Source organism: Podarcis erhardii (genome assembly GCF_964252035.2).
Source record: "Podarcis erhardii genome assembly, chromosome: 3".
Classification (NCBI taxonomy): Eukaryota; Metazoa; Chordata; class Lepidosauria; order Squamata; family Lacertidae; genus Podarcis; species Podarcis erhardii.
This window is the reverse complement of record NC_138507.1, coordinates 43,648,463-43,666,408: the sequence shown is the minus strand read 5'-3', so window position 1 is coordinate 43,666,408 and position 17,946 is coordinate 43,648,463. Positions and strand designations below refer to the sequence as shown.

The following is a 17,946-nucleotide window of genomic DNA, read 5'->3' as shown; positions in this document are numbered from 1 at the left end:
TTTAGAGAAAGTATGTAACATGAGATGTGTTTTCTTCTTAAATAAATCAAGGTGACGGGATTCTGGAAATGAGAGGTGTTGACAGCAGGGCTTACCATGAGGCAAGTAGGGGTAGCAGACTTGGAGTGCCATTAATTAGTGAGAGACAAGAGAGAGGTGACTATTGCGTGGGCAGAATCCACCAGGAAAAGTCCCTTCACAAATCGCACTGAAATGACCATGAGCTGAATATCTTGCACATGCACAGCTCCCATTTATTTCAATGAGGCTTGCAGGAGAATTACTCCTACGGTGGCCATTTAGATTTTCCACATCAAATTTGGAGCATACCTGGCTGGATTGGACTCTCAGCTCAGCCTGGAAGGCATGAAGTCTAACCTACAAGTCAAGGAATGAGGAAGCCGGGCTCAGAAGCCAAATGCAGCCTCTCTTCCTGGGCTGCGTCCCCTCAGCCACAACCCTCACTAGCCTTTGCTTTGGGTTCTCAAGTGCTTTTGTCTGGCTAGAATGAGTCCTTGGGCTGTAATTAAATTAATCTTGGTTGGATGGCGAAATGAAGAAGAGAGAGAGTAGAACCTGTAACTTTTGCATGTGTTTAACTACAGTGCAAAGGTAAGAGACACATTTATTGACCCACTCCCGTTTGCTTCTGCCTCCCCCCCCCCCCCGCTGTAAATTGAGTCTCCTAATCTCAGGTGTGACCTGGGCCAGCTGTTGCTGCTTCTCTGATTGGTAAGGAGAAGGCGGCGGCACTCTGGCTCTGCTTAGACTCCCGTCTTGCTTTTTTCTTTGTTTGTTTTTTTCTCGCCTTCCTACATAAGCCAGGGTGTGCATTGGCATATCCAGGCAGTGTTATGGTTTAACGCTGGCTCAGACCTGAGCCCTGGAAGGTTCTGAGATTAGGAGGAGGGGCGAGAGAGGAAGCGGCAACACTTGCAGCGGCCAAACAATCACAGAAACCGGAGCTGGGGGTGGGGAGAAATAGAGAAACAGAGGAGCTCCTTACAGATAGCTCTTGTATTCATAGATTTCCCCCTCCTTCTGCTTGTTTACAAAATGTAGACACGGTGCAAGAGAAGGAGACTTGGCTGCAGAACCCTCTCTTGCATGCAGGGATAACCCTCCCTTCGCCTCTCAATATATGTATATTTTAAATACCTACCTTTTCTCTTCTCTCCCAGGGCGCCCTGCTACGCACATCCCAGCTCGGCGGACGAACAAACCCTGCAAAACGATGGGCTTGTAGGAAGCGGGGAGGTGGGGGAATCTCTGCCGCTCCAGCTGCCCCTCGTAGGAGCGCTAGGCTCGGTCCTCCCTTGCTCCACCCTCGTGAAAAGGGTTTGCAAAGTTACTACGAAATCCTGCTCCAATGCACGCCGCAGGTAACTTTGCTCTCCGGCGTGGGGCGGGGGAGGCTTCTGCGTTCACCATCCGCTCCGCCATTGCCATCTAGCGGCCGCACCTGGAAACAGCCCAAAGTGAAAAAGATCTGCTGCTCAGAGAGCGGAGTCAAGAGGTCGAGATGGGCGTTGGTGAGCGACATCTAGCGGCCACGGTCAGGAACAACACGGTCCGGAATTCGTCTGACCCTCTTTGACTCGCATGTCCTAATTTTTTTCATCACAATATATGTCCCATGGAACACCGTGAGACTTGCTTCTCAGTAAAATAAAAAATAAAAAATAAAAAAATCACGCTTAGGATCTGGCGGTTGACTTTCTGTGTAGGAAAACAGATGTGGCAAAAGGAGCAGCACAAATTTAAGAAAAAAAGAAATCACTCAGTGATTGACTTGAATATGCAAAAAATGCTTCCACAGGTCAAACACCACTCTCCCCACCACCACTTCTGCTTCCATCGGAACACACAGCCAGTGTTCCACTCACCCCAAAACTGGGTGAAAGTAAAGGCATCCTGCAAGGTGTTGTGGCTCATCTTCTCCACCCCAGGAGGCATTCCAGTGAGAGGGTGCATTCTGGTGGTGGCGGAAGTGGTGGGGTGGGCAGGACACCGCCTCTTGTTCATCCGCCACCTGAGGCAAGTGCTTCACCCCACTGCATCAGTGGGCTGGTTCTGCCCTCCGGTGTATGTCTGGGTCAAAAAAGCAGGCCTTGCCTATACAGTGGTACCTCGGGTTACATACGCTTCAGGTAACTCCGCTAACCCAGAAATAGTGCTTCAGGTTAAGAACTTTGCTTCAGCATGAGAACAGAAATCGTGCAGCAGCAGGAGGCCCCATTAGCTAAAGTGGTGCTTCAGGTTAAGAACAGTTTCAGGTTAAGTACAGACCTCCGGAACGAATTAAGTACTTAACCCGAGGTACCACTGTATTTGTTTTCAAGCGCCTGAGCTCAGTAACAGAACATATAAAGCAATATTTTTAAAGTGATGAACCATCTGGTCATGAGGATAATGGATTTCTCCTATCGCTTACAAATCATGAGTCAACAAGCACGTTCAGAAGCAACAGATTGCTTACTGGCCACAGGATTGTGCAGCCATAACTGTATAATGTAAACCAGTCACTCCGAAGCATCTTACCTGACTAAACCTGTCTGCAAATTTTCAAGGGTGCACTTTTCATCTTTACTGTCCCTGTCTTGCCAGCTTATTCAATGCCACTGCTTGAACTTGTGGATTAATACTGAGAAGACAGCACTTTTCAAAAGACAATTTGCAGTGTGGTTCCCTGAAGGTTTCCTCAGGTAAAATCTTGCTGCCTTCTGTGAGACTGACAGTGCAATCCTCTGTATGTCTACTCAGAAATAAGCCTCACCGAGTTCAATGGGGCTTACTCCCAGGTAGAAGGGTGTGGGTATTCACATGTCTTTTAAAAGAGGCCCCGTGGAACATTTGTACTCTGTATCCACAGGGCCGCTTTTAAAGGACTCACCCTGTATAATTGCAGCCTGCCTCCCTGGTAAGCATGCTTAGGACTGCAGTTGTGTGTTAAAAAGGGGATTTTGGCTCTCAAATCTGACCAGAATACTTCACCTTCAGATATGCTAGTAAGCTAATGGGGACATAAGTACTCTGTACATGCTCAGATACCAAATGCAAGAGGAGACAGCGACACCCATACATTTAATAGCTGTTCAGAAAAAAAGGACTTTTGGGAGATCCTGTCATGTCACTGTGTTACAGAAAGAAAAAGGTATACCTGTCAAAACCCCCAACTCTGCACTACTCTCGAGTCTAGTCACCACCGCAGCCTTCCCACTACATACAAAGTGCACAAACACCTAATTTTGGGGCGAGGCGGGACGGCGTGTTTTGAAACATTGTTTGAAACCCCGCGGCTTTCCTTTCGCAAATTCAACGCTGGCCCCTCCCTCCGTGTGGCATGAGAATCCTTAATATATCTATCTATATCTATTTAAAAAGTGTGTGTGTGTGTGTGCGCGCGCGCGCGTTCATTGGTAGGGCCCCTCCCTCGAGCGGCTCGTTTCTCGTTTCTCGGCGTCTACTATTATGTTACTCCGTGTGTGTGAGTGAGTGAGTGAGTGTGTGTGTGAGTGTGTCAGGTGACTTGGGTCACGCAGTTTCTCTCCTCGGGGAGGGACGGCAGGGCCTCGGCTGACTTTCCTTTGACAACTGCGGCGGCGGCGGCGAGGAAGAAATACAAGGGAAGGGAGCAGCTTAGGTCAGCGTCCCAGGCGAGAGGCAGCCTCGAGGGGCGCGGGGGGTCTCGTGGCGGCGGCGGGGCGAGCGTGCAGCTCGCTGGGGGTCCGGCCGGGGTCTGCCTTCGGAGAAGGGGCAAGAAGCCCGGGGAGGGAGCAGGATGAGCCAGGTGCCGGGGAAGCCGAAGGAGCAGGAAGAGGACGAGGGAGAAGAGGAGGAGGAGGAAGATGAAGAGGAGGAGGAGGAAGAAGAAGACGACGACGACGAAGAAGACGAGATCGTGGGGCTTGCAGATTACGGGGACGGGAGTGGCTCGTTTTCGGACGGCGACCCGGAGAACGGCGGGGACGGGGCGTGTAAGTAGCTCGGCTGCCCCGAAGGGAAAGGGCGGCCTCGTGACTGCCAGGCCCATTGTTTTGGGGCGGAGTGAGCGGCGGAGAGAGAGGGGGGGGGGAGCCACCGGGCTGCGCGCAGGCTGCGTTCCGCGCACCCGGGAGAGCTGGGGAGAGTTGCGGGGCTGGGAGAGGGGAGGGAGGAAACGGGCGTGGGTCACGGGGGAGCCCACTTTGGATAAAATAATGTTGTGAGTGACACAGGTAAGCTCCGCCCCACGTAATCGATCACAAGACGCGGGTGCACAGACACACACCCTTTGAATGGCAATTCCTATGGACTTTGGGGAACCTCAGCCCCTAGGAGCGGGAGGGGGGAGCAACAAACTGCACCCATAATGTTTGCCCTGCATGCCATGGGCATAACCAAAGAGGGGGGCAGCTGCCCTCTCTATCAAGTATGCCCTCAACAATGTCCTCACCCCCCCCTACAAAAATATTGGCTATGGCCATGCTACACCCCCCTTTCTTTCTTTCTTTCTTTCTGCCTGCAGAAGCAGCAGCAGCAACCTGAGTGACCCAAGGCATTTTGTTACCCAAGGCAATGAGGGCTAAGGTGGTGTCCCAGTTCCGACTGGGCTGGCAGATATACTGAAAGGGACTCTGCCTGCCACCACACCTGAGGGCTGCAGGAGGGCTTAGGGGACACATCAGGCGGCTTGATACGCAGAGGCCTTCTAGAATTGTAGCGCTGGGCGGGACCACATGGATCATCTAGTCCAACCCCCTGCAATGCTGGAATATGTTGCCCAATGTGGGGCTCAACCCCATGACACTGAGACCCCATGACACTGAGACTCGTGCTCTACTGACAGAGCTATTCCAGCTTCCATTACCTTGACGTCTTGACTCATCCTCCTCCCCAGTATCTGCTGCCTCACTCTGCCTAATACTGGGACCGGCCCACACCTAACCTGTTGAACTGGGTTGGGGTTTTCCCTTTGCTTTGTTTTTTGGCGAGACAGAACCAAAGTCTCGTCATGCTGCCCAAGTGAATGCTGAGTGATCCTGGATTCTTGCAGATTGCAAAGGGTCTCATACAGGCTACGTCCGTACAGCAGAATGGGGGAATTGGTGCAGACGGTGATAGTGGTTGGAGGACAGAGCTTTGTGTGCCAAGAAGCTTGTATGTTAGCCTGCTGCCCCTGGATGTGGTAGAGGATGGAAGTGGAATTCAGTTGCCAAAGTCCAGTCAACATCTGTGCTTGTCCTTTGCCTTGGGTAGCAAAATGTCCTGGACTGGCCCCGCTTATAGAAGCCTTTCATTCTCTTTGGTGTACAAGTACAACAGGTTTCAAGACACTGGCAATACAGGTGGGAATAAGGTTGTGGGGATGTGGAAGACTTCTGGGGTGGGAAAGGCTGTGCTTTGAATTGGGTAGAGTATGGAGTGAGGGCCTTGAAGGAGAGATATTAGAACATGGGGCTACAAGTACAGTGGTACCTCGGGTTACAGATGCTTCAGGTTACAGATGCTTCAGGTTACAGACTCCACTAACCCAGAAATAGTACCTCAGGTTAAGAACTTTGCTTCAGGATGAGAACAGAAATCGCTTGGCAGTGGCGCGGCAGCAGCGGGAGACCCCATTAGCTAAAGTGGTACCTCAGGTTAAGAACCGTTTCAGGTTAAGAACGGACCTCCAGAACTAATTAAGTTCTTAACCCGAGGTACCACTCTAAACATAAACGTTCAGAGGTACTTGATGTCTCAGGGCTAACATTTGGAATAGGGTAAGAGTTTTGGGGCAGAGGAGGGAATTTGGGGGGTGGTATCAGGTTTGGGACGTGGGTGGCACAGTGGTCTAAACCACTGAGCCTTGGGTTTGCTGACCAAAGGGCAGTGGTTTGAATCCCTGCGACAGGGTGAGCTCCCGTTGTTTGGTCCTAGCTCCTGCTAACCTAGCAGTTCAAAAGCACACCCAAAAGTGCAAGTAGATTAGTAGTACCGCTCCGGCAGGAAGGTAAACGGCGTTTCCGTGCGCTGCTCTGGTGTCAGTGTTCCATTGCGCCAGAAGCGGCTTAGTCATGCTGGCCACATGACCCAGGAAAACTGTTTGCGGAGCAGACAAATGCCGGCTCCCTCGGCCTGTAAAGTGAGATGAGCGCCGCAACCCCAGAGTCGTTTGCAACTGGACTTAACTGTCAGGGGTCCCTTTACCTTTTATCAGGTTTGGGAGTTGGAGACATTAGTTTAGGAATGGGGTTAGAATTTGGAGCATGAATGGGTGGTGCTAGGAATGATATGGGTTGGAAGAGAAGCAAGCCTTCCTGGAGTTTGACTATAGAGATTTGGAACACACGACTAGACTGAAAGAGAGGTGTGATTATGGCATTAGTCACTGAGATGGGGTGTGCTGGAGCTTACAGTAATTTCAGTGGAGAAATGAAACGGACAGCGAGAGATGTATTTTATCTTTAGGATGGCACCTGACAATGAGAAATCTGTTGGGAGGATTAGATTTGGGAGGGGATAGATTTCTCGTGCTTTTTATAGAAATATTTTTGTATATCACTTCAGAAAGTTTGGAGCACTTTACATTCATTATCTTGGTAAGCGTTGGGTGAGACTTGCTAAAGCCATCTTGTAGTTAGAGAGATTTGAGCTACATATACACATGAATCCTGGCAGGTGTAGTTTACCCCCTCACAGAGCTACAGTTCTCGGCAACATTAACAAATTAAAGTTCCCAGGATTCTTGGGGTGGTGGTGGATGTGTTTAAATGTATGTTGTGTATGCAGCCCCAAACTAGGAGTCTCCTGGCTTACAGCACAAACACTTAAAACACTAATGGTGCTCCAGCTTTATGCATGGTTCTTTTTTGCTGCATAAATATAAAGGTGCACCATATTTAATGTGAGCCAGGGTCTAGTTTAGGGGGGGTGCGTTACTCCCCCATCCCATCTAGTTTATGTTTTCAATATTATGGTGTAGGTCCCATCCAGAAAATTGTAAGTAGCCATTGAGGGCCTCAACATATGCAGCTTTTACCTTGCTACTGAATGCCCTCCTCTAGCTTATGCATACCTGAGATCAGGATGAAAGGGGATTTCGGGTCCAAAGGTACAACCTGAAGTGCCGCATGACACCTAGCATTGTTTTTCCAAAGGAAATTAAGTATGAGATGGGATGTAAGAAAGAGGAATAAGTAGCTGATTGGCTAGAGTCAGATCTAACTTTGTATTTTATTGTTTATTACATTTATAGACTGCCCCGTTGGCCAAGTCCTCTTTACAGCTTGAAAAAACCAATCAAATAGAAAAATACGATTGTTTAAATAATACAATCTAGCATATGTAACGCAGAAGCCAGCACCAAAAATACAGAAAAGCAGACCAATATAAAAATATCATTAAAACTTTCTTTGTAGATAGTTTTATGGATCTAGACTTTGTGTCCAAATAATAAGTGAGCATTTGGGGAGAGGAGGCACTTAGAGTACTGTCTGTTGTGGCTGTCTTGTTGTGGGGAAGAACAGGAAAAGAAGAACAGGGAGAAAACAGAGGGGGGAGGGGAGGAGGTGTCCAGGCATGTGACAGACAGTGGAATATGGTAGGTAGAGAGCATTGGGAGAGCATGGAAATAAAAACATAAGTGGCTGTGCAGCTGATTGTATGAGTTGCTTCAGAAGTGAATTGTAGATGGTATAAAGCTGGGAGGAAACTTATGTAGACGAGGAATGGGATGAAACGTCAATGAGAAACTAAAGGAAAGAAAAACTAAGTTCATTGAGTTGGGGGAGGGGAAATAAGCTGGAGACGGGAGGTTGGGTTCAGCCTGTGTTTTAAGAGCAGAGGGAGAAAACTATCCTAATAAATGTGTCAAACTCTTGAAACAGTATCTGGAGAGAGGGATAAGCTTTAATAAAGTACTTCCTATTGGTATTTGTGGTACAGATATCCAGTGTCTCTTACAAATTGCACGTGTTTTACTGATGCGAACTTGGAGATCTGAGGAAATAAGGAAGGCAGACTTCAGGCCCATAAAAGGCAACAGCTGTAGAGGGCTCAGTGTTTAGAGCTCCTTTGCAGCTGTGAATGTCAGTTCCCTTATTACCAGGCTCTGCTCCAGGGTCTGCCTGCATATTTTTGATGACATTGTGTGCACTGGTGTGATTTTATAGAAAGGGTATTTTTATAGGCATGTTTAAAAGGAGAAACCCTTTTTTTCCTGCTAATGGGTTAACCATGGTTACCTACATTTTTGTGTTAAAAAGAATAGGCTGTTCTGCCACCTGTTGCTTTGTGCATAACACAAACTGTTTTCCTTTTTGGCTACATTTTCTTCTGTTTTACAGAGCTGGGAAAAGATTGCTGGGAAAATTGCTTCAGACTCTAGGATTTCTTGAGGGAAGCGTTAGATTTATGTTTCAAAGTGTCCTTTTGACATTAATCCATAGAAAGCATTGTTGGTATTTTGTGCAAAGGAGTTTATACTTCTATAGAGTCTGTATAGTTCTCTCTCTCTCTCTCTCTCTCTCTCACACACACACACACACACACACACACACACACTTGACAATCTGTGGATTTATAAGCAAAACAGCTTTTCCAGTGACACTACTTTAAGGAGCACTTGTTCTAGTAAGAGTGCTTTTTTTTCCTTCAAAGAAAAGGGAATGTGACAAATATTACTTGCAGTGTAGCGGCCTCTGAAATAGGTGTTCTTCTCCAAAATGAATATTCTTCTCCATCAGAGGTCTTCTCCCATGATTCAGTGAGCATATGTGCCATCTCATGTTTCACAGCTCCCTTTCAGAACTGATCTGGATGTACAGAAATAGCACATGGTACTGTTCTTTCTGGGTTATACTCCTACAGACTGCAGGTGGTAGAAAGGTTTGAATATTTGAATGCTGCACCATATAAGGCAGGGATAAGGGAAGCTGTGGCCAGGGCTGGCCCAGGACATTTTAGCACCTAAAATGAACCACAAAATTGTGCCCCTCCCCACCAGGGAAGAAGTAGGGAGTGAAGACCTACATCAGGAACAAGGCAGAGAATTAAGATCTACATTGCTGTGGCTCTCCTGATGTTGAATCCCAACACCAACATCTTAAACAAAAGATTACATTTACTAGAAGGCCATGGTAACTAAAGAAAAAAATTAAAAGATTTTTACTTAATTATTGAAAAAATACAGTGGTAAGGGATTTCTTACTACTGTATCTTGTCTTGCATTCCAATACATTAATACAACCTTATTAATTTTCAAAAAGATTTAAATTAAGTACTGCATATTTGAATCATAACACTCATGTTAGTTTACTTGAGAAAGCTATGCTGCTCCATTTTACATATTTGTTTGGGTATTTGGGAGCTCTTACAGTATATAGCATTAATTATTCCAGATGTCACATACAGCAATGCATATTTTTCTTTGGTCACTGTCCATTTCAATATACCTGAAATACTTTTATTTACTTATTTTGAATATTTTTGTACCAGCCGTCCTCGAAACCCCCAATACAGGTGTCTTTCTGAGTTAACTAAGAAAGTGTGAGAGGGTATAATAGAGAAAACAAAAAAGCTGCAACTTGTATTCTTGGAAGAAAAGGCTGCATTTAATATTTTTTACTTCCTTTCACTATCATACTAACCACCCACCCAGAACAAAAATAGTCAAAAACAATAAGTCTCAATGCTTTCACGTTTTCCCTCACCAGTCAGTCAACTAAAGTTTTAATAGATAGATTGATTATTAAGTAATAAAACTAGTAATCCTGTGATTGTAACAGCTTACAATATGCAATACTAATTCTGAGGGTCTTCTGCATTTTTCACCATCAGTAGCTTACGTTATTCTTTAAGGGAGGTGAGTTGTCTTTTGAACCAGCAGGTGTTGCTGGGAAAATATCTGGTGGGTAGGGTGAAGGGGAAATGCAGAGGTTAATTAGTCATTAGATCAGTCAACTAAAGCTTGATCTCTTTGGCATTGGAAAGGAAGGAATCCTAAAACGGTAGGATTGGGGAGTAAAATCAGTTGAAATTGTGTTAGAATTTGGTTGCAAATAAACACCTGTTTTTATTGTTGTTTTTGCAAATAATGTTTTCTTTTTATTCAGTTCTAGATTTCAATGAACCCTTTAGTACTGAAGTCAAGCCAAGAATTCTGCTAATGGGACTGAGAAGAAGTGGAAAGTCTTCGATTCAGAAAGTTGTGTTTCATAAAATGTCACCGAATGAAACCCTTTTCTTGGAGAGCACTAATAAGATTTGCAGGGAGGATGTTTCCAACAGCTCCTTTGTTAACTTTCAGATATGGGACTTTCCTGGGCAAATTGACTTTTTTGACCCTACCTTTGACTATGAGATGATTTTCCGAGGCACGGGAGCACTGATATTTGTTATTGATTCTCAGGTAAGGAAAGGATTTGGGTTATGATCTTAGCTTAGACCAAATACCCTAAATTTGCACACACAAACATCACCCAACAGTAGAATGGATGGTAAAAAGTAGAGATGTGAAGAGCCATAAAAATACCTTTCTCACACACCCCATTCCCAATTTTTCTGATATTTCTCTTTGGGCCTTCACATCTCCAATAAGAATAGCAACACACAGTGTGATTGACTCTCTCGTTAGTACAGGCAAGATCCAGAGAATGACAAGCAGGATTTCCCTTCTGAGGCAGAGTTTTCCTCTGTCCCCCTTCACACTATAGCCCCTTGCTCACACACTTCAAAAGCTGATTCTGAGGGACCCTGTGGAGTAGTGTGATATGTATTATAGGGGCCTACATCCAAGTGATTTGGCAAAAACCAGATCTTCCTCGCCCACACAAGCATAAGTGGAAGAGCAGCTCTATCGATCCTGCCCTGAGTTCTCATTGTTATAGTGTAAATATTGTTATTTTAGCTTTCCTTGTTATGTACATGTAGACTTCATCATGACATTAGACCTAGTATGCTTTTTGCACCTCTATGTATTATCTGAAACACTAATACATGTAGTAGAATTGAAATTTTTATAAGAGTTAACTCATACTAAAACAATGCTTGAGATTTATGAATGAAGCATGCGAAGTGCTTTCACGTTGTGATTTTTGTTTATGAAGATGTAAAAAAAACCCAACCTTTAAAAACTTGAGAAGTAAAGATTAAACACTTTAATTCCTAATTGGATTTACAAAAGCAAAGCATTTATCCAGTTTATTTTTTGGTTTGTAGGATGACTATATGGAAGCTTTGGCAAGATTGCATCTCACTGTGACAAGAGCATATAAAGTGAATCCAGACATAAACTTTGAAATATTTATCCACAAAGTAGATGGTTTGTCTGATGATCACAAGATTGAAACACAGAGAGACATTCATCAGAGGGCAAATGATGACCTTGCAGATGCTGGGCTGGAAAAAATCCACTTGAGGTGAGGAGAGCAAAACAATTGATAAAGCCTGGACAGGGGAGAATTAAAAAAAGCAATATGCCTCACATATTGAACAAGCACATGTGCCACCTTTTTGTAAAATCTTAAGGGAAAAGGGGTGACACAGCAGTGGCATGGCCAACTGAGAGTTGCAGTGGTCAAATAATTAGAAATCAAGAGCTTTTTAGGCTGGAGTTCAGCATTATGCCAAAAATTGACTAATGTTCAGTTTTAAAATGAATACTCAATAATTGACATGGGAAAATAATATATTTGGCTGTATGTACTACCTGAATCCTGAAAACTGTTATCAGCATAGTCAAACTATATTCCTTGATGCTTAGGGCCCAAATACAGCCCTCCAGAATTCCCTGTCTGGCCCTAGAGTCTCTTCTCTAGGCCACACCCCACAATGACCCTGCTCTGCATTTTTGGCTACAGTGTCCCTTCTTCCTTGCCTGGATGGAAGGCAGAGTGGGGTGTATAGAAACCAGCCTATGGCGGAAACATAATGCTTACACTTGCCTCAGGGCCCTCCCACCATTAGCATGTGGCCCCTGACAGGTTTCCAAAAAGAGAACCCAGCCCTCATGCTGAATAAGATTCCCCACCCTGGCTTAAGAGATAAACTTGTTGAGGATATAATTTACCGTTTACTCAAGTAATACACAAGATGGCATAGTCGTTAAATAGTAGGCAGATGGCACTTTAACCCTATTTCTTGTAAGAGCATCCCTTTAGAAGATTCCACAAACAGGGAGGAATGAGAGCCCTGTTATGGCTAACCTCACAAGGATACCAGCTTCAGTTATCACATTTTACAATTCGCCAAGTGGAGGCCTGTGCTTTCGCCAGGGTTGGCGGAGGGGTGGGGTGTGCAATTTGAACATGACTTCAGCATGTAGCAAATGGTAAAAATAGGCAAAACAAAACAAATTCCTTCCAGTAGCACCTTAAAGACCAACTAAGTCAGTTCTTGGTATGAGCTTTCATGTGCATGCACACTTCTTCAGGTAAAAATAGGCACACTCATCAGAACTGCTAGATTATGCTTGGGTGAGGAGCAAATGGAAATACAGGTGTGGTGATAAGAGACTGTTCACTGAAACATCATGTGTCAGATCACCCATCAAAAGAAGTTTCCTTATGAGTTTTTACACCAGGAGTGCATGCAGATGTATAATGGATTATTTTTACTTGCTGAATTTTCCACAGTAAGGGGAAATCCCAATTAAATAAAGTCTGAGCTGGCATTTTGATGATGGCAGGGGGTGGGGCAGGGGAACTTGCATGCATGGGCAGCCCTAATTCCACAAACTCCTGTCTGGAAGCGCTATAACGCCTCATTTCTGTCTACAAACTTTCCAGAGCTGCTCATTTCAGAGAGATACACTGATGTCTGTTTCCTTTTCCAGCTTTTATTTAACAAGCATATACGACCATTCAATATTTGAAGCGTTTAGCAAAGTGGTACAGAAATTGATCCCCCAGCTCCCAACACTGGAGAACTTGCTTAACATCTTTATCTCGGTAAATAGTTGTTGTTCTTTTGCATATGTATTTCCTGAGCCTTTTCTATATTTTCTTGCAAAACACTTTTTGTTCGTTTTTAATTTCATTTTTGTGTTATGTGTTGTTGTAGCATACTTGGTATATGAGAATAAATGCCAATAAAAACTGTTCAGTGAAGTGGAATTACTTTGCAAACACTCGCTTGCTTGTAAACAACAATTCATTTCAAACTTTTGCTAGAATGTAACTTAGGTCTCTATGATTATTGTTACAAGCTCATATATTTATCAGAACTGTATCCACTGTTCTGATGCACTGTTCAGCATAGCTTGGTGTTAGGATTGCAGCTCAAACACCAAGTTATACTTTCAGTGGGACACAGCAATGTGAATTCTGTTGCTCTGTGCCCAAGAATTACACTAAGACTATTTTTATAATACCATATTTCACCAGCTTTTCTTTTCTCATGCACACTTTATTGTCTCATGCACATAATCTTTATTGTCTAAAGACTTGGTTCCTTCAATGAAATCTATATTCTCCCTGTTTCCTTGTAGAATTCTGGAATTGAGAAAGCCTTTCTCTTTGATGTAGTCAGTAAAATTTATATTGCAACAGACAGTACCCCAGTGGACATGCAGACTTATGAGCTCAGCTGTGATATGATAGATGTTGTCATCGACATCTCCTGCATTTATGGGTGAGTAAAGAAACAACAACAAAAAGTACTCTTACGCCATCCTTTGTGCTTGTATGTCTTGGGCAACCTATAAGGCCTAAAGTCACATAACAATTAAAATGCAAATGGAGTAGTAATAAGATTAGAAGGTTTTTCTTTCATATGCAGTAATGATCTTCTAGCTTGCTGTTATTTCAGGATAGAAAAAACCTTTAATTGCAAAAGCACACACTGTGTGTGTGAGAGAGAAAGGTCATCAGAGTTGTGTGTGTGTAGATAAAAGTGATTTTGAAACTCTAAAGCTTTTACAACTGATAGAGCAGAATAGGCTGGGGTGCAGAAAAGATTAAGTGAATTCGCCTTAGTCTTGTTTAATCTACAGCACTTTTTAACTAGAAACCAAGGGTCTTCCAACAGGAGCCAGTTAGCTGATGTAACTGGGGGGTACTTGTGTATACAAAATATTATAGTTCAGAGATTCTAGTAACAGCTCCTAAAATGCACCACAAGTTCTACACAAAGGCCTGGTCACTAGAAGGGCAGCATTGTAATTTTCATGTAAATAAAATCAGTGATAATTCCACTGAGGCTGAGACATAAGCGACTTTATCCCTGGCAAGCCATCAAATGCATGGCAGGATATATTTTTTTTAACTGCAAATTTTTAAACAGCCTAGGATTGAAAACGGAGCTGAAATAAGATCTTTACACACTAGATCAGGGAATATCAACATAGCACCCAAAGGTGCATGTGAACCCAAAGGGTCTTCTTCCTCTGCTGAATTAAGACTTGAAAGAAGCATTTGGTGGAATGGGCTGTGGTGTGTGCTTGATTAGGGGAGAGGGTCTGCCCACAAGAGTTTCTCCAGCTTGTAAATGTTACCACGGGCCTAAAAAGGTTGGCAATATCTGCCTCAAACATATTTTGCTTTAAATTAGACTTGAAAGCAGCAATAAAAACGTATTCATTCAAGCAGATAAAATCACAGCATTTATCTTCTCCCCAACATCACCTGTGTCTTGCTGTTCAGGCTCAAAGCAGATGGAGCAGGAACTCCTTACGACAAAGAATCAACAGCAATAATAAAATTGAACAACACAACAGTCCTTTATTTAAAGGAAGTGACAAAGTTTCTGGCGCTAGTTTGCTTTGTCAGAGAAGAAAGCTTTGAAAGAAAAGGTATTGAACTTCATTTTGAAAGTTTAAAAATCCTTCAGAATCTTGTTCCCAATTAATAATTAAATATTTGTCTTGGTGAGTCCGTATGTACAAGCTGTGACAAAACTATAGTAAAGAATGCAGAGGGTATGGAGGTATTACAGCTGATCATTGGGCTTGCTACAGCCTCTGTTAAAGTTGCTGGAGCCATGTATTCATGTTGTTAGATTATATATCTGGTCATTTCAGTTCAGAGTGGCATAATGTTCTTCTTTGTCCCTCATTATTCTTACATATCTGTGAGAGGTTAAGAGTTGAGACTGTAACTAGACTAAAGTCACAAAGGGAGCTTTAAAGGTGGAGAGGGTATTTGAACCTGTGTATCCTAGTCCAACACTAGAGGGTTTCTGGAAATGGAACTTTTCTCCTCCCTAACGCTTGATCAGGAACGACACTTTCTCATTATATTCACCTCTCATTCTACTCCTATATTTTCCTACCATCCTCTAAATACACAAGTACACACAAGAGTTTCCACTTAAGCAGCAGTAACTTCCTTGCCTTTTGTTTTTGTAAACTTATTGCATCATACTTACTCTCCAAATGCTGTGGGGAATGTATGCATAGAATAACTTAGTCTTCATGACTTCAGTCTCCATAGAGAGGTATTTCAACTTAAAATATATTTCATAAAACTTGGCTGGTCTTCATTATTTTGTGGCTTCAGTATCACATGACTTCTGAATCCCTGGAAAAACAAAGGGCTAACACAGCAGATTTAAACCACTTAAAATTTGTACCCTCTTCACTTAGGGAAGTGAGAGAGCTTTATTAGCATTAATTTTGAGTGAGGTTACTGGCTTAGTGCTTAAATTCAAACATTGCAATGGTGCATTATAAAATAATGTGTAGTTCTTGGTAAATTGTACATAAATTTCTGTAGTTGCTTACAGCTTTTCTTACATTGTTGCGTTTAAGAGAGAAATCTGATTTTAGCCCTTTACTTTTAGTACATACCACAGAAAAGAGTTTACTTAATTGTGTTGTTGCCATGGCAGTTTGAGTATGGAACATTTCTGTTCTTTTCTTTAGGACTAATAGACTACAACTTCCACTGTTTCCGTAAGGCCATACATGAAGTATTTGAAGTGAGAATGAAAGCGGTGAAAGCTCGGAAGAATCAAAACCAAATTCAGAAGACCAAGAGGGCTACTCCTAATGGCACCCCTAGAATGCCAGTGTAGCTGAACTGTGTGAACCACTGTCAACTTGTAAAACCTCTTATTTCTTGTAATGGTTTCATCAGGTTCATAGCTGGAAGATGAAAGGGACTGCTGTACTGGTGGCATGGATTTTACCACACTAGCCTCCTGCCAAAACACTGTTTATCTTATCCAGTTGTTCATTTTAAGAAGTATCTGTAACAGAACTTTTCTGCACTTTTGTCATGTTTCTTGATGGAAATGAACTTTTGATAAACCCGTTTGTGTTTTATTTAAAATGACACTTTTTACGTGTGAACTTGGGTAGGATATGTACCGTTAGTTTCTCTATATGCTGCAAACAAATGAGTAAAACAATCAAGAAAAAAATGGTAAGATACCTTTTTACAAATTTGCGGGAGTTTAATATTCATGCCAGTTATATATATATAACTTGTAAATTGAAGTTTTATTTTGAAATACAGTAGCAATAAAAATATTTCCTGGGAATCCTTTATTGGTACATGAAAAGTTTTGTAAAAATAGGCTATGCGCTAAATATCTCCCAAATGTCTCCATAATCCTGGCAAACCCATTTTGTTCTTATAATGATGATTACCTCTACAACTTTCTATAAAGAGACCTATTTTGTAACAGTTGCATGTTGTGTTTGGGTTTGTTTTTTTAAATACACTTGCAGCAACAGGAGAAATTCTATGCAGTTACGGTGGAAACAAGCAGGGACCAGCAATCACAGGGTGCAGAAGAGGAAGGAGACTGTTCATCTTCTAACCACACCCATTACCAGGAGAGCAATCCCCAATCACCATGGAACTCTCCGCAGTGAAAGGACTGTATTTGCTGCTGTCATTCCTTAAGACTACAGTCATACCTCAGGTTGCGAATGCTGCAGGTTGCCCATTTTCGGGTTATGGACCACGCTGAACCCGGAAGTACCGGAACGGGTTACTTCCAGGTTTCGGCGCATGCGCAGTAGCACTAAATCGCACTTTGTGCATGCACAGAAGCGCTGAATCGTGTCACGTGCATGTGCAGACGCGGTGCTGCGGGTTGCGAACGTGCCTCCCGCATGGATCACTTCCGCAACCTGAGGTATGACTGTATTTAGGTACAGGATATTAAGGGTGGGACATAGTGGTTTGATTTGGCAATAGGGCTCTGCCTGCTAGCCCCACAGAGCTATCTAGTGGAAGGACCCAGTTGCTGAGAGAGAACCCTGGGGAGGAAGGGGTGCATGTTGGAAGTGATCAACATAGTTCTCAAGTAATGGAAATACAGCATATGGTTTCTCAAACCATTCATGCTAATCTTTTGACTAGCAAGTATATGTTGGTAACAGGAACAATGTATGAGAGTCCACATATTTCTGCTTCCATAAGATGCCAATTCTAAGAGATGACTAAAGTGGCTCACAGGTTGCATATGAATGAATACAAGTTTCAAAAAGCATCTGAAGCTATATTTACATTTCTAAAGAAGATGGTACATGAGGCAGTATAGTCACTCCCTCTTTCTACCTCTACCCAAAATACAATTATTTGGATTTGTTTAATAAAACTTACCCTGCCCAAGTTACTGTATGAAAGGCATTACATAAAACACTGCTTGTCTTTCCTTCCCTCTCACGTGTCCCCACAATGGGCATTTAAGTTCATATTGCTTAAGCACAGCTTGTTGCCTCTGTTTAGGCAGAACTGCCAACTAATTTTTTTGCCATCTGTTCTTAGGAAGCTCGAGATTAAGCTTAATGGATCCACACAATTCCTCCTTTTGGAGTGAAGGTTCTGTTCATCTGAAAGAGTACTTCTTGAGCATGAATGCCACTATGTTTTGTGCAAATATAACTAGCATCAGCTAATTATAGATTGGCTTCACAACCACTTCTTAGGCCTACAAATGTGAAAAAAGCATTACCTCTGCTCTCTCGCATCCCATTGCTCTATAGTCTACTGGTAAATAAGAAGGTGTGTTCTCACAATGAAGTATTAATGA

The 17,946-nt window shown here is 43.3% G+C and overlaps 2 protein-coding genes across 8 annotated transcripts in view; one reads left to right on the top strand and one right to left on the bottom strand.

Moving 5' to 3' along the window:
- Nucleotides 1-1,507, bottom strand: part of ANKRD6 (ankyrin repeat domain 6) — a 68,838-nt gene extending 67,331 nt beyond the window's left edge. For 2 of the 7 annotated variants that reach the window (XM_081856956.1, XM_081856964.1), the window contains exon 1: nucleotides 1,163-1,507. The gene's annotated coding sequence lies outside the window, so the exon portion shown is untranslated. The remainder of the gene's footprint in view (nucleotides 1-1,162) is intronic. The other 5 variants (XM_081856963.1, XM_081856966.1, XM_081856957.1 and 2 more) reach the window with 5 other exon arrangements.
- A 1,976-nt stretch (nucleotides 1,508-3,483) lies between these two features.
- On the top strand, nucleotides 3,484-16,592 carry RRAGD (Ras related GTP binding D). Its single transcript, XM_081857280.1, has 7 exons — nucleotides 3,484-3,977; nucleotides 10,077-10,372; nucleotides 11,182-11,381; nucleotides 12,797-12,911; nucleotides 13,451-13,593; nucleotides 14,604-14,752; nucleotides 15,824-16,592. Exons 1-7 carry the CDS (start codon nucleotides 3,782-3,784, stop codon nucleotides 15,973-15,975), a joined length of 1,251 nt encoding a protein of 416 aa, XP_081713406.1. The 5' UTR covers nucleotides 3,484-3,781; the 3' UTR covers nucleotides 15,976-16,592.
- Nucleotides 16,593-17,946: the final 1,354 nt, after the last annotated feature.